Here is a 22,410-nt window from a genome sequence, read left to right on the forward strand (position 1 = left end):
ATTCTAGAGCTCCAGAAGAGCAGATGTCCATTTTTTGGTAAAGACTTATGGGCGCCGACAAGAAAGTGGATTTTTGATGGATTATTTGGTGCATTCATTAACTCATGTGATAAGACCATGAAAAGGAGAAGAACTTTCAATTAATCATTACCTAATAAACTAAATTGATGTAGTCTTCGTTCTGACTTTAATTTGCATCTGAAAGAATGACTACTTCACATACAGGGATTCTTGTTAAGGTATGAAAATTTAGAGGAAGTCTTCCTTCTGACTTTTGCTTATGAAAGAAGAACTTCTTCACATACAGGGATTCTTGTTAAGGTATGAAAATTTAGAGGAAGTCTTCCTTGTGACTTTTGCTTATGAAAGAAGAACTTCTTCACATACAGGGATTCTTATTAAGGTGTGAAAATTTGGAGGAAGTCTTCCTTCTGACTTTTGCTTATGAAAGAAGAACTTCTTCACATACAGGGATTCTTATTAAGGTGTGAAAATTTGGAGGAAGTCTTCCTTCTGACTTTTGCTTATGAAGAATGGAAAAAGTTAAGAAATGCCTTTATAATTTAGGGTTTGGCTTACTTTTACTACTCTTTTAAGTGGAAATCTTTTATTATTTTAAATATACATTAGTAAGTAGTTGTGAGTTTTAATCTCCACATTTTATTTAATTAGTAAGTGATATGATAATTTCTCATTAAAAAAAAAGTTGAGTTAAGAAAGTACTGGAAGTAAACTAAACCTATAAACTATGGTAAATGTTAACGAATATCTTGAGAACATTGATTTAGAAACTGTTTTAGGAAAGTTTTTATGAAAAATTAAAGAAAATAATTAATATTTTGATAGCTTTTTCTATTTTTTATAAAAGTAGTATCAAGATTTTTCTGAATTGGTTGATTAACATTTACCCTAAGGGTACTGGTTAACATGACCAATAGAGAATAACTACATCATATTTCTTATTAAGATGGATTTGGATTGTTTTTGTTTAACATCAATTTTGAAAAAAATGAATAAAGAAAATTATAATAAAAAGTTAAATCTAGACACACGACTACAATATACAATTTATTTTTTCACAACGTATTAGGTGACACACTGTCAGTTGATAAAAAATAAAAGTGATATTAATAGTTTTTTTCTTTTCTTTTTTATTTTTTGAGAAAAAATAGTCTTTTTTTTCTTTCTAGATGAATAAAAATAAGCACATAGTAATACTAAATATATGAATGGAAATGCCCACATAGATATACTAAATATATTATCCCACAGCTGGAATTCATTCCCTCCCTTGCTCCCTCAAGTCTGGCACCAACTCGTCCAAATGGTGTAATGGTAAATGACATTAATAGTTTTTTTTTTTTTTTTTTTGAGAAGAAATGACATTAATAGTTGATCTATATAAAGGTAATTATTCACAAATCTCAACTTATTACATCAAAAAGTTTCCAAAAAGTTGGTGTAATTAATTTAACTCATCCACCAAAAATATATGATTTGACTTATCTTCATAAAAAAAAAAAAAAAAAAAAGCTATGATTTTTAATATTTTGCATTTAAAAAAAATAATTATACCAACATTCTTTGAAATTTTCATAAATGATAGTATTCCGTCAACATACACCCCCTCCTTGAGCTATCTACTTTGGTTGCTCTTTATTTATTATATCAATACTATGACTCTGTAATTCATGCACATATTAATTAAACAAGCTCAAATTATATTTTAATTCAATGTCACATAATGAAAAAAAAAGAGCTATGATTTTTAATATTTTGCATTTAAAAAAAATAATTATACCAACATTCTTTGAAATTTTCATAAATGATAGTATTCCATCAACATTTCAGAAAATAGTCAACAAACACTCTCCTTGAGCTATGTACTTTGGTTGCTCTTTATTTATTATACCAATACTATGACTCTGTAATTCATGCACATAATAATTAAACAAGCTCAAATAATATTTCAATAATATATAATTGAAATTATATAAGAAATAGATAATAAAACTAAAAAGTAAAATGACTTTCAGGTTACAAGGTGAAAAATATATTGTATACGATCAAATTTTTATTAAACTAAGTAGATTATGAAATAATTTAAAATAAATAGTGAATTTTTAAAAAAAAATTTCATGAAACTTTTTGATAATTGTGTTTTAATTGAATAAGTTTTTAATATTTTCTTAACTTTGATAATTGACTTTCACTTACGCTCCTTTTGTTTTGGTAGAAAATTTTTTATAAAAATAAGTTTTCATTTTTTTCAATATTTGGTAGCATCAGAAAAATAAGTCAAATAAAAATTATCTTTGATCAACAGAAAAAATATAGTTTATTTTTAGAGATTTTTTTTTCTAAACTTTTTTGGAAAACAACTCTATCTCATGGCAAGCTAAATACGGGAAGTCAGAATATTATTTTTCAACTCATCTAAAGTTGCTACCAAATATAGAAAAATGAGGTAGTTTTATAAAAAAAAAAATTTTTTGAAAAATGACTCATTTTATAAAAAAACATTATCGTCAAAACAAACAAAACAATAAAGTAAATTACATTAATAATTTTTATGTACTTATAATGCATTGTATGGCTAAAATTATGTCATACTAATTGTAATAGTTATATTGAACTGCATGGTGTAATCATAATGACCTAATTTTTTTTATAAAAAAAAAATTCAAAAATAATGCTAGATTTGATAATTGATTTTTACTCTTAAAGTAAATTATATCAATAATTTTTATATACTTATATTGCGTTGTATCATGTATGGCGAAAATTATGCCATACTATTTGTTAATAGTTTTATTGAGCCGCATGGTATAAGCATAATGACCTAATTTTTTTCCTATTAAAAAATAATGCTAGATTATTTTAAAAAATGGCAGTCACTTGGTATAGGCAAAATGACCAATTTTTTTATTTATATTATATATTTTTAATAATCTAGCATTATTTTTAATAGAAAAAAATTGGTCATAAAATATATAATATAAATAATGCTAGGGGAATTATGTAATTTACACAAATATTTAATAAATAATAGTTACTTGATGCAATGAGAATATAATCATATCTCATTAGTCAGTATCTTGGAGTCAACCAAGGGATTTCTTAAAGGTAAAACGATTTGGTGCAAAAAGAAGATAGCTACTTGACACAACTAGGACCTATAATATCTATTTTTTAAATTACAGTAATATATATGATGATATATGATATTAACACAACAATTAGAGAAATAGTGATTACCAATAATACATTTTATTACTTTAAAACAGTGACAATTAAAAACTTTTCAAAATACTACATGCTATCTTATGTGAAATTAAAATTATATATCACTTGCGTCTTTCAGATGACAAAGTATATTATTCAACAGTCAACAGATATATGCATCTAGCGCTTCACATAACGCGTGAATCGCCCAGGTGAAAAAAATTAAGGAAATAGCCAGTGGCAAACTGGGAAAGTGGGATGTACCCTTCCATCCACCAACTGACAAAGAAGTAAACAACAGATAAACCTGAAGGTAGCGTTGCAATAGAAAGTTCTCCGCCACCAAGATTTACTAGGCAAAGTGCAAGACAAAAACACACTATTTGACCAAGTTATTTATGTGAAGGGGCCACAAACCATGACCTGATCTGAGAGTAGTTTCTGCCAACCACTACATTCTGTTTGATGGAGTCTTTCTTTGCTGATCTCATTTATAGGTTTGGCATCCAAAAATGTACAAGAGAATTGACCCACTAGTTTATAAATGTATAAGAGAATTGACCCGTTAGTATATAACATAGTATTTTAGCTTTTAGTTTTATGTACAATTTTTTATAATTTTATAATTTTTTTTTCACTTTTTTAAAGTATAAGTATATTTTAACAAAAAAATTTCAGTAAAAAAACTAAAATTATTTAGTTTTAGTATACTTTAATACAATTTTAACAAAAAATTTTAAGAAAAAAATTAAATAAGTGTTACCCAAATAATCAGAAATTTGTCTGTTTAGCCTAAACTTATTTACAAAACAATTTGGTGAGCAACCATTCTCTATGGCATTAAATAAAGAATAAAGACCTATAAATTCTAGAGCTCCAGAAGAACAGATGTCCATTTTTTGGTAAAGACATATGGGCGCCGACAAGAAAGTGGATTTTTGATGGATTATTTGGTGCATTCATTAACTCATTTGATAAGACCATGAAAAGGAGAAGAACTTTCAACTAATCATTACCTAATAAACTAAATTGATGTAGTCTTCGTTCTGACTTTTGCATCTGAAAGAATGACTACTTCACACACAGGGATTCTTGTTAAGGTATGAAAATTTAGAGGAAGTCTTCCTTCTGACTTTTGCTTATGAAAGAAGAACTTCTTCACGTACAGGGATTCTTATTAAGGTGTGAAAATTTGGAGGAAGTCTTCCTTCTGACTTTTGCTTATGAAGAATGGAAAAAGTTAAGAAATGCCTTTATAGTTTGGGGTTTGGCTTACTTTCACTACTTTTTTAAGTGGAAATCTTTTGTTATTTTAAATATACATTAGTAAGTGGTTGTGAGTTTTAATCTCCACATTTTATTTAGTTAGTAAGTGATATGATAATTTTTCATTAAAAAAAAAGTTAAATTAAGAAAGTACTAGAAGTAAGCCAAAACCTATAAACTATGGTAAATGTTAACGAATATCTTGAGGGCATTGATTTAGAAATTGTTTTAGGAAAGTTTTTATGAAAAATTAAAGAAAATAATTAATATTTTGATAGCTTTTTCTATTTTTTATAAAAGTAGTATCAAGATTTTTCTGAATTGGTTGATTAACATTTACCCTAAGGGTACTGGTTAACATGACCAATAGAGAATAACTACATCATATTTCTTATTAAGATGGATTTGGATTGTTTTTGTTTAACATCAATTTTGAAAAAAATGAATAAAGAAAATTATAATAAAAAGTTAAATCTAGACACACGACTACAATATACAATTTATTTTTTCACAACGTATTAGGTGACACACTGTCAGTTGATAAAAAATAAAAGTGATATTAATAGTTTTTTTTCTTTTCTTTTTTATTTTTTGAGAAAAAATAGTCTTTTCTTCTTTCTTTCTAGATGAATAAAAATAAGCACATAGTAATACTAAATATATGAATGGAAATGCCCACATAGATATACTAAATATATTATCCCACAGCTGGAATTCATTCCCTCCCTTGCTCCCTCAAGTCTGGCACCAACTCGTCCAAATGGTGTAATGGTAAATGACATTAATAGTTTTTTTTTTTTTTTTTTTTGAGAAGAAATGACATTAATAGTTGATCTATATAAAGGTAATTATTCACAAATCTCAACTTATTACATCAAAAAGTTTCCAAAAAGTTGGTGTAATTAATTTAACTCATCCACCAAAAATATATGATTTGACTTATCTTCATAACAAAAAATTATTAAGTTCACGGAGAACTGTAGAAGTGATCCTCATTGATCCTCACAATCAATAAAATGCTGACATTCATGCAAATGTGACATCACTTGATGATATATTACTTTTTTTTTTTAATACTGAATAAGAAACTGACTCATACACTTGCATAGGTGATATTATTTTATTTTCTTATCCTAATAATTTCTTCTCGACAAAGCAACATTACATTATCAAATGTTATGATGTACACTCCAAAACTTTGGCACCATTATATGTTTGACAAAGTATAAACCACCCCATCCACCTCCCAATTAGATAATAATTTTTTTTAGTGAAAACCAAAGTGCACATATATATATATAGTATATAATATATAATATATATTATCTTACCCTTAGCACAGTGTTATTTTGGTCATTGCTAAATACAAAAAGCCCGGGAAAAGAAAACACGGAGTGGAACAATATAACTAACACAACCCATTCTTTCTTTGAAATTGTCAGCCTCAACCAAAGTAGTAATATATCAAAAACATAAATAAATAAAAATTTGTACACGACAAATGATAAAGCTCCAAATACAGAAAAATAGAACGACTTTCAGTTCTATTAATCTCTTCCAACTCTATCAATTAACTTCATGGCTGTGATATTTCTTCAGCCATTTTCAATCCTAGTTTTCTTCTCTGTGTTTTTTTTCATTCCATTCTCTCATTGCCAATACGGTTCTCCACAAAACATTGAGACTTTCTTTCCATATGATCTATCTCCTTCCCCACAACCAGATTTTCCCAGCAACCCATCAAGCAATCCTCCATTGCCTACACTTCCAACATCGCCGGCGCCGCCACCACAAAACTCATCATCCACAAGAAATAAGATTGTGAGGGCTGTAGCTATCACGGCAGCCGGGACTCTGGTTCTGTCTGTGCTTCTCTTCTTTTTAATCCATAGGCGTGTCGCCGCAAAGCGCGAAAGAGAGGAAGATGTTAGTGCTAATTTGGATCATGGTAAGCAGCCTGCAGCAGGGGCAGGCAATGAAGTGAAAGATTTTGATGGGAATCTTAAAGGTTACATTGTGGATGAAGATGGCTTGGATGTCCTTTATTGGAGGAAACTTGAAGGGAAAAGCTCCAAGAAAAGTTTCAAGAAAGAGGCATTACATAATTCAAGGAATGAGCAACAAGAAGAAGGGGTAGAAATAAATGAACGTCGACAAAGAAAGGCTGAACCTATACAAGAAGTTCCTCTTCTCCGAGGAAAGTCTTCGACTTCCCAGGTCATACTTGTAGAAGAAGTAAACGATTCGGATGATGATTCAGATCAAATTAGTCATTCTTATCCTCGTCCTGTTGTGTTTGCAATCAAGGATGATGTAAAGCCAGAAGATTTGATTCAAATATCAACTCCACCCCCATCTCCTTCCCCACCATCCTCACCTAAACCGCTTCCCCTAGATGCAAACAGCCTTGCACGGCCTCCTCCTCCACCGCCTCCTCCACCAATCCCAGCGAATAAGAATCTTGCAGCAGCACCACCACCACCGCCGCCACCACTTAAGGCAGGTGGTTTGAAATCATCATCTAACGTGCCCCCGCCTCCTAATGCCAAGCCGGGTAACAATAAATCAGGAGAGTCTTCATCTGGGACAGGAAATGGTCATGTCAAGATGAAGCCTTTGCATTGGGATAAGGTGAACACCAACACAGATCATTCCATGGTGTGGGATAAAATTGATGGTGGTTCTTTTAGGTAATTGTAATTTGCATTTCTGGATTTCAGATGAGTTACGTTATATATATATATATATATACACACACACACAATAATCTTTGGTTGGTTTTTTTGCTGATTCTTAATGGTTTCGATTTGGAACTTTCAGGTTTGATGGAGATCTTATGGAAGCCCTGTTTGGCTATGTTGCCACCAGCCGGAACTCGCCTCAACGAAACAATAATTCAATTGATGGAAGCTCACAAGTGGTTATCCTTGATCCTAAAAAGTCTCAAAACATTGCAATTGTTGTGAAATCTCTGGCCATTTCTCAAGAAGAATTTCTTGATGCGCTTATTGAGGGCCAAGGCCTAAATGCAGACGCTATTGAAAAGCTGGCCAGAGTTGCCCCAACTGAGGAAGAACAATCAAAAATTCTAGAATTTGATGGAGACCCCAGAAGACTGGCTGCTGCTGAATCCTTCCTTTACCGCCTCCTGAAAGCTGTTCCATCAAGTTTTACTCGTCTTAATGCCATGCTTTTCAGATTGAATTATGACTCAGAGATTCTAAACCTGAAGGAATCTATACAAACACTTGAATTGGGTTGCAAGGAACTTAGAACACGAGGGCTATTTATGAAACTTCTAGAGGCAATCCTCAAGGCTGGCAATCGTATGAATGCAGGTACTACCCGAGGGAATGCTGAAGCCTTCAACCTTAATGCTCTTCGGAAGCTCTCCGATGTTAAAAGCATAGATGGAAAAACTACTTTACTCCATTTTGTTGTGGAAGAAGTAATCCGGTCTGAGGGAAAACGGTGTGTTCTGAATAGGGATCGTAGCATGGGTCGTAACATGAGTCGTAGTAGTAGCCATAGCAGCACCAGCAGTAACAGCTCAAATTCTGAAAGTTTAACAATGGAGGAAAGAGAGAAGGAATTTAAAATTCTGGGATTACCAATGGTAGGAGGCCTCAGTTCCGAGTTCTCTAATGTAAAGAAAGCAGCCAGTATAGATTACGACACCTTTGCTGGCACAATCTCGGCTCTCACAGCCCATACAGCAGAAATTAAAGCACTTGTGTCCCAATGTGGCAATGATAGAAGTGGAGGAGGGTTTGTGAGAGAGATGAAAGGTTTTCTTGAAGCAGCTGAGGAAGAACTAAAGGTGCTGAGAGAGGAACAAACAATGGTAATGAAGCTTGTACAGAAAACAACAGAATATTATCAATCAGGAGCTTCAAAGGACAAAGGAGCACCCCCACTTCAACTATTTGTTATAGTTAAAAATTTTCTTGATATGGTTGATAAGGCATGCATTGAAATTGCTAGAAACCTGCAGAAGAAGAAGTCAGCAACTACCGTGGGACCATCATCGCCACATTCAAGGATCTCTGTGAGGTTCCCAAACTTGCCTGAAAATTTCATGTCTGAGAAGTCAAGAGGCAGTTCTAGTGAATTAGATGATTTTTAAATTAGGCCTTCATCAGTAAAGGATTTTTTTCTTTTCAATTTTTTTTTTTTTGGGTATAGGTATAGTAGCAGGATTTCGTTGTATATAGATGTAATTCAAAGCACATGATATGAATTGTGAAATGAATAGCCTAATTCTTTTTATTTTTTCAGTAGAACTGATTCATCTTTTACTGCATCAAATTGTTTTCCAAATCCTTCAGTCACTGGAAGGCTAGAGGTTTTATGAACTCAAAACATTAAGAGATGTAATGAAGATCAGGGAAACTTTAAAGACTACTAAAAGTGTAATGTACTAAAAAAGCAAATTAGGAAACAAAGCAGAGTTGCTTGGAGAGAATTTTACAGAACCTATGGTTGTAAAGCACTAGTGTAAGTCTAGTTTCTCTTTGTACCACTTGATTGAAAATGCAGTACTTACTTACAATTTAGATAGATTGTACACTTTCTTGCTGTTGTTATTTACTTATTTGGTAAAAGTGTCATTCGTTAAAAGGTAAGAATTATTTACTAAGGATCGTTTGTAGGATCTTAATTTCTAGAATCTTTGATCCATGAAATCACGTCCTGGAATTATAAAATTACAGCATTTGATTCATTAGTCACATTCCCATTAGATTCCATAAGTTATGGTTGGTTCATAACATTCCCAGGAATAATACGATATTTATCATGAACTTCCCAAAAAATTTCCTACATATAATATTTCGACTCTTGGAAGGAATGATGAAATTTGATTGAATTAACTAATCAACGACCTACAATCACCAAGGAATGAGACTCAAAAGACTCTTTGGATGTTCAAAAGAAAAAATAAGACGGTTGGATGAGTTGGGATTTCTTTAACAAATGGACTCTCTCTTCATCCAGCTCAACTTTTAAAATTCAGTAACCAAAAATGTAAGGCTAACTAGAGGCCAATCACAACCGTCCATTTCTCAGCAACTACATTGGTAGCCAACTCCACTGATCCAAAAAACACCTTCAACCCATTGATCTTTGAACTGACCCCCCAAAAAAATAAATAAATAAACCTACCACTTCCCACATTCCCTGGGTTTCCAACAGGTATTTTATTTCAATGACATTGGTGGTCATTGAGAAACAATGACATCTGTGCAGAGATTGAGTCATGCAAGAGTCCATATCAAAGAGCTATCTACAGCTCAAATCCATTAGGAGCACCAGGTAAATTAATCTCCATATGCCTATATACGTTAGAAAGAAAATAACAGGAAACTCTACATCAAGTTGTCATTTAAAATAAATGGCAGAAAATAAAATGATTTAGAGAGAAAAATAGAGCAGAATCGAGGATTTATGTGGTTTGGCTTGATGGCTTACATCCACAACTGAAAGTTCTTCAGTGATTATTGTTTTACAGATTATTTGCCCTATGTTTGTAACTACTATTGTAACTACTAATTCCAACTACTTTCCCCTCCATTTCTCATCTCCCTTTGTTACAAATATACGCTAATATTGACTTATGAGAATCACTTGATTAGACTAAAATAGAAAGACAATAGATATTCTTTTGATTTTAGTTAATCAAGAATATCAACATTTACTAAATGTGATGTTCATAATAAGAATACAAAAAAGTGTGACAGTACAAACACAATAAAGTTGGCTTATAAGAATCAATGATTGGACTAAAATAGAAACACAATAAATATTATTTTGATTTTTTAGTTAATCAAGAATACCAACATTTGCTAAATGTGATATTCATAACAAAAAGCGTGACAGAAAATTTGTATTCATAATACACTAACACCATTAACGCCGGTGTGCTTTAAATATAGATACAAGCAAGAAACCTGTTAAACCATTAAAGAGAGGGAAATAGTGGGATTTCATATGTTTTTTAAAAAAAATTCACTGGCAGGTCCTTGCTTAACTCATTTGTTTTTTTTTTTCCCCCTTTTTTTTTTCTTTTAAGCTATATTAAAATTCACATACTAATACAGTACATCAAAAGTTTATACATAATACATGGATGTCCACTGTATGACATCTTACAAAAGTTGAGCACACAAAAAGGTGGGAGGATCAAAACAAACACACTTGGACTTTGATAGGTCTCCGCCTTTGGTTGCCAATGACTCTGTGCAAGAGTTAGCTTCCTGATGTATATGGCGAACCTTAGCTCGCCATGCTCTAGAAAGTAGGCTCCTGCAATCATTCACAAGTATGGAAATCTGTGGAGGGTACAAAACCCCCCATGGATAATGTTGAGGAAACTTGCAAACAAACATTAAACCCTCCTGGGCTGTGGGAGTTCATGTGATAGAATTTGAGGGCATGATGGAAGTTGGAATGGACAATCTCTGCACAAGGGAGTTAATTCATTATATTCTTACTTTTTGTGCTTCCCAACTAAGCATCAAAAACTTGTAAATTTCTTTTCTTTATTAAAATTTCTTGGTTTATAGTAATTTGACTAACTCAATTGCTTATGCCTTTGATTCCCACTAAATGAAAATTTTATTCTAAAGACGAAAAATAAAATGACATTGAGAAATTCAATAGAAGGTTTGGTCACTCCACAATATAAAATCTTAATCAAACCATAATGGTTCACCTAGGCCAGATTACTATTAGGAGCAGACATCATAGTTTCAACTTTCAGCTTTCAACAAAATAACCAAGTGCCAGAACAAATATAGAATGGCAACCAACCACAAGAATTAAATTAATTCTAACTGTCCAACAATTTATACACCTTTTTGTTTGCTTTATCTATATTTGGTTTGAGACTAAGGGTAACAATTTGCCATGTAATCCAGCAGAGCCCCAACCTCTTCCATATCTCCTACACATTATTAATATGGGTTCTCTTCTAACCATTCAGATATGCAGTCTGCGCCTCATCAGTGACTATTTGCCTTTGGCTGAATAATGTATTATGGCACGAGTCCCGTGGAGAAGCAATTCCTTCATATGCATCTTCCTGTTCCACAAAAGGATTATCTTCCAAGCCAGATATGTTTCTTACAAGATGATGCATGAGTCCCGAACAAAGAACATGGTTCACCGATGAGTCTCATTCTTGGAAACTTCCTGCATAATTGGATTTATATTACTACAGAATTAAATTCCATAGGAGGAAAAATTAACTACTCCATCAATAATTTCACGTATGTAGCCTTAACTCATTAAACAGAGAGAAGTTCTCATGGTGCATATGCAATTTTGTCTTCCCCCAAACACAAAATAAAAACCCTCTCAAACCCCCGTCTTATAGTTAATGATTTATGAAGCTCTTCAGTATTACTATAACCTTGTTCTTAATTAACTGAAAATATGGAAAACTCTTGACTTGTTGATCTAAATGCCAGGGAACCAAAAGCTGGTTGATTAGGCTTGGGAACTCATTCAGTAAAAGACAATAAGTTGTGCGTTTCCTGTAGGAATAACAAAGGGGGTGAAAGGCTAAAACAACGGTGCTTTGGGCTCCTAACATAAAAAATTATCTTCCAAATGAACCATTTTGGCCTCTCCCAAAATGGGGAAGACAAAACATGGGGCCTTATCTTGTCTCAAATGTCACTTGTTTTGAGTTTTGAAGGGGGAAAAATGGAACTTATTTTGATCTTGAATATTAATAACATAGCCAAAAGCAAAATTTTAAGAGGAAGGTAGAAGCATTTCTTCAATGGTTCTATGAATGCTGCTACTAAGAATCAAGGAACACTTCTAAGAGGGCCAGATGGGTGATGCTGCCTAAGGATTGACAGGGTTATCAACCCATATATACTCTCATGCCTCTAGACCCCTTAACAAATGCACCAATCTTTTAGACAAAATAATGCAAAAAGTTGTCACAAACAGTGAGAAATCATCACGGTGATTGTGGCCCACTTAATGTGATGCCAGCTTGACAGACAGCAAAGCAGGACAGCCATGGACCTCACCACTTTAGTCTCAGCAAAACATATTGTGTAAGCTGCCTTAAGAGAGTTAAGAGTTAAGTTGTACATTATGTAACTATACATGGTATCCCCTATTTAGATCATTCTTTCTAACAGATTGCAATTGAACAAGGAAGGACACAGAGATGTGATATACCTTATCTGAAGTGCTTTTTGACATTTTTGGTCCCCGATAAAAGCCTGGCATGGGTGTAGCTTTGAAGTTAAGACTCTGTCTTAACTTTCTGATTTCTGCCTCTTTTTTCTCCTGTGTCAAGCATAGGGAGTTCAGACATGCCATTTGTGTAGACTGAATAAAGTAATCTTCTGATGAACTAAAGTCGGTATTGTTTGAGGACATCTTTGAAACTGTATTATTCATTATGAGAATGTGCAGCTATAGAACAAACTATGATGGAAAGGGAATGACATGCCCTTTTTAAAGAGAACTATCAAAGTAAGTGTACCTTTGATTTTGATTGAAGGCGTGTCTTCTCTACCTCTTTAGCATTAGACTTTTCCTCCAATTTCTTTAAAAACTAAAAATAACCAAATATGAGGTCAGTAGAAGACAACATTGAAACTTGATCAAGATATCAAAAGAAATGATGTGCCTGCATAATAGAGATTTTCTTTGGGGGCAGGAGGGGGATCATGTTGGTTTTAACGGGTACCTCCTTTCTTTTTTCTGCCCTTCCATCACTTTTCAAGCCAAAAGAAGAAGGGGCCGCCTTAACACTTCTTTTATCTGCACCGCCTGCTTTGAGTGACCTACTCCAACACAGCAATGCAATATTGAACTTTCCATAATAATGGATCAAAGATTTCAAAAATTAATTGAGCAGCCCTAATAATTTCATTAATGCAAAACAAATCAGGGGACTATAATTGGGTGATTTACATAACAGCAGGTTAGAGGCATTCAAAAGCATTCTTTCAGAATTGTTTCTTTATTGAATTGGAATGGATTGGTCAATCTAATGAATTATTTTTCACATTATGCTTAGTACATTTAGACCTTTGTTAAAAGGAAATTTATGTACATTGATATGAACAAAAGCCGTGCCACACGTAGATCAATGTTGGACAGACAAGAAACAAAATTTTAATAGAAAGGAGATGATTAGAGTGAGGACATTGAGATAATTGAATTAAAAGACAAAAATGGATAGAATTGAATCTCCTTGTTTTGGTGAGGAAGTGGTGGCACCTACAGTTAAGACTGGACAATCAATATAATTGGACACTAACAATCACATATAAAATATGAGAAACTCTTCAGATCTCCCCCACTATTCTCCCCCCCTATTCCACTTGCACTACCCTCCTTGTTCCCTTTTTGTTTAGATTAGATAAAATAATTGGTTCAAATCAAAAACTAATTAACTATGACATAGTGATAGTAAACATATAGAACCAAACAGTGTTAAAATTCAAGTATTACATGGATTTAAGCCAAAATAAACTACATTACATGATTACATGCACAGCAGTATGCAATGGCTAATAGTGTGGAGCCAAAACATTACCCTCCATTCTCTTTTTGTGGAGTCATAGAAGTGGAAACCATTGGTTCTGTCCCCTTTGTAGCCACCTATTCAAAAAAAGAAAGTTCCACAAAATGAAAACCTGATTCTACATAAGCCAATTTCAACTTTTTATCAGTAAAGACAAGAGCAGCTGCTTAAAGGTTTCTTCTTTTTATGGTAAGTAAAAAGGTTTCTTCTTTTAGGCAAATGTGATAAACCTGTTTAGGTACTGGAGATCTCTCATCACCGGAAGATTTCGGTTGGTTGTAATTCTTTTGAAATGACTTGAATGCTCGTTTGACAATGTCCTTGTCCCCCATTTCCTCCATAATTAAGGATTTTCGATTTGTTGTAAGCGAAGCTTGCTCAGAATTTGTAGGACCCAAGCTAAAGGAAATGTGCAGGGATTTAGGAGCAACTTTCTTACTTTCAACAATAGAAGGATTTTTCCTCGTTGGTAAAGATAAATCATTTCCCTTCTTTGTTGAAGATCTTGATGCAGATAATGCAGTGGAAGTTGGTGCAGCCTTTGACACTTTAGGAGTGCTAATATGTGATGCTTTAGTTACAGGTGATGCCGCTTTAGTTACAGGTGATGCTGGTTTCTTATTTAGCCTTGCCACATTTCTCTCCTTATTCAATGGAGTAACCTGTACAAGCGAAATCAAGAAAAATATGAGCCACCAGATACAAAACATAAACCAAAGTTTGTAAGCATTTAAAATTTGCCAATAAAGATCAATTAGTTAAAGAAATAAATCATTTCACCTTATTAGATTCCTTTGGAGGGTCCAACTTCGCCTTTTGCTGCTTAACTTTTGGATCATTTCCTATCTTAGCATTCAAATTGTGCAGAACTTCCTTTATGTCTTTAGATTCAAGCAAAGCAGCTTCTTTTTCTTCTTCTTCTTCTTCTTCTTCTTCTTCTTTTACCACAACAGCAACAGAAACTTCCTTTATGTCTTGAAATTCAACCACAGCAGTGTCTTCTTCTTCTTCTTCTTCTTTTACTAAATGGGTCAATTCTGGTTTACTTGACCTGGGGCTATCTACTGAGCCACCATTTTCTTCTTTCACTCCCTCAGCTAATGATCTTTGATCTTCTATTCTGATTGGAGTGTCCTCCTTCAGATCATCCCCATGGGCCCTAATCACCTCACTAACCAGGTTGGTTTCTTGCTTAACAACTTCTTCTGTGGAACCGTGGCTATTAGATGCATTGAATTCAGAACCAGCACCACTATCATTACTAGTCAGATCTCCAACATTTAGATTCTCTGGCCTCAACTGATCATTTTCAATCCGGTTATCTTGATCCATTACCTCAGCTTTGCGAGCAGCAATCTTCTTGTAATGGGCATCGAAGTAGGCTGCTTTTTTGGCTACTGATCCAGGTGTTGCACACTTCTCAACTTCTTCTAAGTACTTATTGGAGGAGAAAGCTGACCATTTCTCCCAAGACAGTGAATCATTATCAAACCTACCAAAAGAAACAGACACATCCATACCAGGTTTTGAGGCAGCTGTGATTGTCTCTCCCATCTGTGCATAAAACAGAAAAAACACCAAAACCCAATCATATTTTCAAGCTAAAGCACACAATGACAACTCAAAACAACAACAAAAAGTTGGGAAATTTAGGCAATTACAGATAGTTAACCAATTAATAAGCCATAAAAACAAATAAAACAAATAGGGAATGAAAAATAAATTAAAACAGATGGGTCACTTCTTAGAGATTTGAAGACAAATTAGGTGTACTACTAGTCTACTACCTTATCTTCAACTCTAGAAACATCTGCTATTGATTCACCCATCTCAGTGTCAGGGTTGAATTACAAATGAGCTACCACACAAAAACACAAAACTGTATATACCATAGCTTGTGACTTTCAATCTACTCACTAGATCTCGCTGAAAGACCAAAGAGTAAGCAAAATCACTATGGACTCATGGACTATGGTATGGACAAAAAAAAAAAAAAGACTTCTGTAAAAAATTGTAAGCAGTGAAGCGTAACGAAGAAAAGATGACGTGTCCATGTGTTGTGTCCTAGATTTCTGGTTTTTTAATTCTATTCTTTCAATGACACAATTATCACTACCACCTTTTCCAGTAATGACAACCTTGTCTGCTTCTGGGACTTCTGGAAGGTCCTAAATGATAGATCCAATCAACAACAACAACCAAACTGTATGGAAAAAAAAGAGATAGAGATCAAAGTTTCAGATAACCCATTATGATGATGGCAGATATTTTATTTTTGATTGCTTTTAAGGCTAAGCATTTGAAACTTATCTAAACTGAAAACTGGTACTATTAGATTTCCTTTTTAAGTGAACATTAATAGAATCAAGACTAATAAGGTACTATTTCTAGTTTAGATGAAAAGTTAAACCTTTTCGTAACAAAAAGAGAAAAGATAGTGTTTACACTTTACACTACCAAATCTTTTAATGAGGACATTAAGATTTAGTTGGGTCAATAATGGTGGTTCAACAAATCAAAAGTTGAAGCATTGAATAAATTAAGACATCACAACCATTTTTTTTAACCAATTTCTATGTAACCAATTTTCATTCACACTCTTCAGATTTCTTATTTAGGGCTTCAGAGAGAGACTTGACTTTGAATAACCACTAGACATTTATCGGACCAGCCATGAAAATAGTTTAAAACTTTAAAAATAGATAATAATTAGATGGTATGGAAGGCCCACTTTAGAAAAAGAAGTGTACTAGAGAGTGTTTGTGGGTGTGTGTAAAGTTACATGTCTCTCAAATAAATTATCAAGTCTACTAAGGCCCCGTCTGGACCCCTACTATTGAAATGTTTAGACAAAACGACATGTCAATATCATTGTAAAAAAGATATCCTAACTGAAGAAAACGACATTGTATTAATTGTGGATGAACTCCTACCTAGTCTCTGTATAAAGGGCCTTATTATTTGATAGGAAGAAGAATAATGGAGAAAAAAAATGAGATTTAAATTTTTTTTTTAAAAAAAAAACAGAAGAAGAAGAAGAGATTAATATTTTGTATTGTAAGAGTTTTACAGAACACACACCAAAAAAAAAAAAGTTTCATGTAGGAAATTCTTAATAAATTTTTGTATTTAAATATTTTAGAACAAAATTAATGAATAAAATTGCCAAATCACCTATATAGTATATTTTCTTTATTCTTTTCATTTCATTTTAGATACATTAAAAATTGTGGCTTAGATAGAAGATACCATTACTCTTTTGGGAAAAATTCGGGTCTAGTATTCACTTGCATTGAATCCGTTACGATTATATATAGAATCCATTACAATGTGTCCATTTTTAACTATGTGTCTTCATCTTAATAAATCTAAAGCATTAGACCCAAGTCAAGTCCTGCTTAGTCTACAAATTAAAGAAAATATCAATCTGTCGGTAAGCAAAAACAACTTGCTTGATAGCCTCGCTTCCATTCCATGCATGTTTTTGCTTGTCCCAACCAAACCTCGTCCAAGTTCTTCCATTTTTTCTTCAACTCACTTTACCTCCCTACCAAAATGGACTCAAAAGATAACCGATACAAAGGAGGTTATGCTAACCAAGATCCTTGGGCAATGGTGGAAGGGTCGCAATCATATGGGCCTAGCCCAAGAAACTAATTGGAGTTATAGAAGCGAATTAGACCACAACATATAAAAATTAATAAAACAATACCATGTTTCCATGAATTATCCTTAACCAATCAACATCATCAACTTGAGTGGGCTTTTACTTACCCAATCAAATACTCTTAACTTGCCTTGCATTTTTCTTCTCAAATGCTCTTAAGCTACTCAAACATTTCCCTACCATAAACTTTTCAGTAAACATCACTCTTCAACATTTGGTATATATATATAGCTTAACACTCTTGTGCTGGTTAAAAATCATACCCCCAAAGCTGAACGTTTTCTTGTTTCATTTCAATGGAAACCAATTGGTCCCTTTTGCTCCAAATATTGTTCTGCCTAGCTCTTTTATTGGGCCAGGCCAGACCCGATCCCGATCCACTTCAAGATTATTGCATTGCAGATAACCAAAGCCCACTCTTCATCAATGGTGTACCATGCATTGACCCAAATAAAGCGAAACCTTTCCATTTCACCACATCAGTTCTGTCCAAGCCCGCTAGCACTAACACCAGCCAATCTGGGTTCAATGTCAGAGCTATCAACACCGTCGATTTACCTGGGCTCAACACGTTGGGCCTGACCATGTCCCGAATCGACATAGCGCCAAAAGGCTCTGTCCCACCACATTCACACCCACGGGCCTCGGAAGTAACCATTTGCCTAAAAGGCCAACTTCTAGTGGGCTTTGTGGACACCTCTAATCATATCTATCAACAAACATTGCGGCCCGGTGACTTGTTTGTGTTCCCAAAGGCTCTGCTCCATTTTCTCTACAATCTAGACTCAAGGGTCCCGGTCCTATTGGTGTCTGGGTTCAGTAGCCAAAAACCAGGGACTCAATTTGCATCAATGGCCGCAATCAAATCAATTCCTGATATTCCTGATGAGGTATTGAAGAATGCGTTCAAAATTACCAACGAAGATGTCATCAGGATTCGAAGAAACCTTGGAGGGTGATTATACTTACTTTTTGGAATAAAGGGTTTGCTCACAATTATTTATTCTTGGAATGTATGCTTGCTTGTGCTGGTGGCATTGATAACCTCTCTTTTTTCCATGTAAAATAGACTGCTCAACGACCATATTGTGATCCTTTCATATTTTTTTTTTGCTTGAACCATAGTGACAAACTGTGAATTTGTGATCCGATTTTTTAAGTAATACTTTCATGATTCATGAATATGAAAGTATGACAATAAATGAAGTCAAAATGGATGGAATTGAATGCATTGCATTTTGTAGCAAAAAAATCATGGCATTGAGGGCTTTTGGGGTTTGGTTTTGCTGGCAAAGGAGATGTGTCTAGAAAGCAAAGCATCATCTATAGACCGAGTAATTTCACCAAACACTTGGCGTAGTCTATAAAATTGAAAGGTCTCTCCACATTTCAAAGAACGCAATCTTCATAATAAATTCTGGTAAATCTTCAACTAGAAAAAAAAAATCTGGTAAATCTTAATCATAAATTTCCAGATCTTGTTATACGGGTCTTGCAGATTTATTAGTTAAATGAACTGTTGGGCATGTGACCAATGGCAAATGGCCCGCATTAAAAACTTGATCAGGTAAATCCCATGTGAGTAAGCGACCAAATTAAAAATAATAATAATAATATAAACATTAACCCTCAAGATGGGCAGACTTACTATTGCACCAAATGTTGTTTTATCTTATATTAATCTCTCTAAAACAGTGACATTTTGAAAAGGTAATAAGGGGATATTGAATTGAACTCGTCCACTTTTTTTCTTTTTTTTGTTGAGAAGATTGAACTCGTCCACTTGGAAAGTTAGTAAAGCAAAATGAAATATGAATGCTTAAAATCTGTGTCGACTAGCTAGAATTCTATGAGCAACTATGAATATGACGGGAATATTTCTCCTGTTTTCTTTATTTTTTTCTTCATATTAAAGGTAATAAAAAAATGGTTGAAAATGAAACCTGGCCACTAATCAGCTTCAATTTTTACCATCTGGCATGACACGTATTAAAACAAAGTTGTCACTCATTGGGAACTTGAAAGGTACAAACATGGAAACCTACCAAAATTCAAAGAAATAAACGTCATAGACTTAATTGACCTGGAAAAAAACAAAGAAAGTTTAAAGCCCTGGAAGAATCCAAGGTTGTTCAAAAAATAAATTAAAAATACAAAGAAGAGCTACGTGTCAGGCTCTCTGAGCCCCATGAAACAAACACACACACCTTGCGGGACTATTTTTTAGCTAACAGAAATTGCTTCTCATTTCTTCTGCTCAACTTTCCCATTATGTTTTTTACTTTTTTTTTACCTTGAATCACTGCGAATCTGTGATCAAATTCAATCATAACCTGTAAAACTGATTGACCCAGCTTTTCCTTTACTCTCTTCTTTTGTCTTTAAGTAAAAGAGGGAAAAGTGTACACAGCACCTCAAAGCTTTGTCCATATGTCATTGGGCAAACAAAAAATATCACAAAAGTTCAGGTACCATTCAACCATCACAGTAAATTTAACACATAATTGAAAACTTGAATGATACAACAAAACAACAAATAAAAAAGAACAAACTCAGACTGTCATTTCCCAATTTTTCTTCTCCTCTATAATCTTTCCACAGTCCCATAATACTGATAATAGTCCATTACAACACATTGAAAGAAATCAATCCACCAAAAATTGTTCCAAAGAATTGGAACCCCCCCATGAATTAAAATCAAGAATTAAAACCAAGAAAAAAAAAAAAAACCCCACCAAACCCTTCTCTATTAAAAATCAATCTATGTACAAAGTATGAAAGAATCTTTCAACAATGTAACAAAAAATAGAAACAAAGAATAATCATAAAAAATAGCCCGAATACCCAGCCAACGTCGTAGTAGTAGATGACCCAGAACCAGACCCGAGTCGTTGACGATCTTTACCGTGAATGAAAAGATCGTACGGCTCCCAAAGCCTGTCAACCTCGCAGGGCTTCTTGATATCGAGTCTCACCCATGGTTTCCCTTTCCCACTCCAATGTAACAAACTAACCGGACCGGGATGCAACGGCCTACAACTACCTCGTACATTGTCGCCGCCGAGCCCGTGTTGGTTCCACCTATGGTGTATGGGCTCCACGTGTCCCGCGAAGACCAGCAAAAACGGTGGCAACGAACCCAACTCGTAGATCCTCTTCTTTCTCTGCACTTCCATCCAGTTCTCAATTCTCTTCCTGTAGTTCCCTTCTCTCCACTTCACCAAATCCATGACCATAACCCCGGTGTTGAAGTAGCACGGGTTTCGGGTCGAGAATACCCGGGAAAGAACCGGGTCGGACCAGAACGGGTCCGTGAAGTACTTGGTGAAATTCGCGTGGCAGTACTCGGGGGCCCCGATGACACGCGTCGAGGTCAGGTTGGTCTCCCAGAGCTTGACGATGTCGTCGACCACGACCACGTCGGAGTCGAGGTAAATCACGCGGTCAACGCAGGAATCGAGAATGTCTCCGAGGTAGTTCCGGGCGTAGTTCAGCGGGTTCTCGAGGGCCTGTCGGATCGAGGAGGAGATTAGGTTTATCACCGTGTCTTCGCGGAAGATGTAGACCTTGAAGTTGAGGGAAGGGAACGTGGATCGGACGAGTTGGGTCAGGACCCGGGGACTCGCCGGGTCGAACTCGGCCGACACGAAGTGGAAGAACACGTGTTCCGGACACGACGCGTGTCGCAGGACCGAGTGAACCGCCGCCATGGACCCGCGTAGGTACTCCGAGTCCAGCGTCATCGCTATGTGGATAAACGACGCGTCGCACGAGGACACGTAGGACTCCTTGTTCTTCATCAGCGGGCACTCCTTCCCGTTACGGTAGTCCGGCGCTTCAGAAAACCGCGACAACCCATCAAGCCCAAGCCCATCTCCGCGAAACGACCGTATACAGAGACAAAACGGCGGCAAAAGAAGCGACACGAGAAGAAACAAAACAACGACGCTTAATCTGAGAGGAAGCATTACTGGGTTTTCTGGGTTTTTTTTTTTTTTTTTTATTTGTGGGTTCTTGAAGAAGAAGAAGAAGAAGAAGAAGAAGAAAGAGATGGGTTTTGGAGATTAGGGATAATGAAGTCTAAGGCTATAATAAATTTCTTTCTGCTTCTTCTTCTTCTTTGTTGTACATTACTAACCAAAAAAAATCAATACGCGGTTTTGCTTTCCCCTGTGAAAGATAAAGAGAGAGAGAAAAGTTGGGACTGAGTTTTTTTTTTTCTCTTTGAAAGAGAGAGAAAGAAATTTATTGCGTATTTATACGGGATTTTCACTAGCCTAGAGAAACTCTCTTAACTCTGAACTGTCCCTTTCTGTCTTTTTCCTCTCTCTCTCTCTCTCTCTCTGAGTTTTCTTTTATGCGGAAAAAGTCCCAATGGCGAAACCGCTGGTATGGTAAAGGAAGGAATAGTTTTCTTTCTTTGTTCTTTGTTCCTAATCTTTTTCTTTTTCAATTTTTTGGGTTATTCTTCTTTCTGGGTTCGGATTTTTTTTTTTTTCTTTTTGGTTATTATTAGGAGTGTAGAATAGATTTTATTAAAAACGCGTTTGAATTTTAGGGGGATTAGTATTATAGTGCAACACGTAATTTAGCTAACGAAAAAGTTTGAATTTTTTTGTGATCATAACTCATAACGTATTTACGCGCTTTTGTAATTCATGACTACTAGGAGATTTGACCTAATTACCAGGAC

The 22,410-nt window shown here is 34.6% G+C and overlaps 4 protein-coding genes across 6 annotated transcripts; 2 read left to right on the forward strand and 2 right to left on the reverse strand.

The window, feature by feature from the left end:
• Nucleotides 1-5,879: 5,879 nt before the first annotated feature.
• LOC112008589 (formin-like protein 4) lies at nucleotides 5,880-8,768 on the forward strand. The gene is made up of 2 exons (XM_024040923.2): nucleotides 5,880-7,181; nucleotides 7,312-8,768. Exons 1-2 carry the CDS (start codon nucleotides 6,070-6,072, stop codon nucleotides 8,615-8,617), a joined length of 2,418 nt encoding a protein of 805 aa, XP_023896691.2. The 5' UTR covers nucleotides 5,880-6,069; the 3' UTR covers nucleotides 8,618-8,768.
• A 2,375-nt stretch (nucleotides 8,769-11,143) lies between these two features.
• Nucleotides 11,144-16,408, reverse strand: LOC112008572 (protein WVD2-like 7). 3 transcript variants are annotated; one of them, XM_065776609.1, is made up of 8 exons: nucleotides 16,189-16,408; nucleotides 14,831-15,604; nucleotides 14,281-14,712; nucleotides 14,063-14,127; nucleotides 13,208-13,304; nucleotides 13,001-13,072; nucleotides 12,691-12,801; nucleotides 11,144-11,682 (listed from the first exon to the last, which is right to left on the reverse strand). In XM_065776609.1, the coding sequence occupies exons 2-8, from the start codon at nucleotides 15,602-15,604 to the stop codon at nucleotides 11,653-11,655; spliced, it is 1,581 nt and encodes a 526-aa protein (XP_065632681.1). In that variant the 5' UTR covers nucleotides 16,189-16,408; the 3' UTR covers nucleotides 11,144-11,652. The 3 variants fall into 3 exon arrangements, with proteins under 3 accessions (XP_065632681.1, XP_065632680.1, XP_023896668.2); XM_065776608.1 differs by having other exon boundaries at nucleotides 16,170-16,408; XM_024040900.2 differs by lacking the exon at nucleotides 16,189-16,408 and adding an exon at nucleotides 15,838-16,130.
• A 1,548-nt stretch (nucleotides 16,409-17,956) lies between these two features.
• On the forward strand, nucleotides 17,957-18,948 carry LOC112008573 (germin-like protein subfamily 1 member 1). Its single transcript, XM_024040901.2, has one exon. The coding sequence runs from the start codon at nucleotides 18,014-18,016 to the stop codon at nucleotides 18,674-18,676; it is 663 nt and encodes a 220-aa protein (XP_023896669.2). The 5' UTR covers nucleotides 17,957-18,013; the 3' UTR covers nucleotides 18,677-18,948.
• Nucleotides 18,949-20,254: 1,306 nt separating this feature from the next.
• On the reverse strand, nucleotides 20,255-22,149 carry LOC112008574 (probable galacturonosyltransferase-like 9). The gene has a single exon (XM_024040902.2). The coding sequence runs from the start codon at nucleotides 21,683-21,685 to the stop codon at nucleotides 20,540-20,542; it is 1,146 nt and encodes a 381-aa protein (XP_023896670.1). The 5' UTR covers nucleotides 21,686-22,149; the 3' UTR covers nucleotides 20,255-20,539.
• Nucleotides 22,150-22,410: the final 261 nt, after the last annotated feature.

The sequence above is a fragment of the Quercus suber genome, unplaced genomic scaffold (assembly GCF_002906115.3).
Source record: "Quercus suber isolate HL8 unplaced genomic scaffold, Cork oak 2.0 scaffold_137, whole genome shotgun sequence".
NCBI lineage: Eukaryota > Viridiplantae > Streptophyta > Magnoliopsida > Fagales > Fagaceae > Quercus > Quercus suber.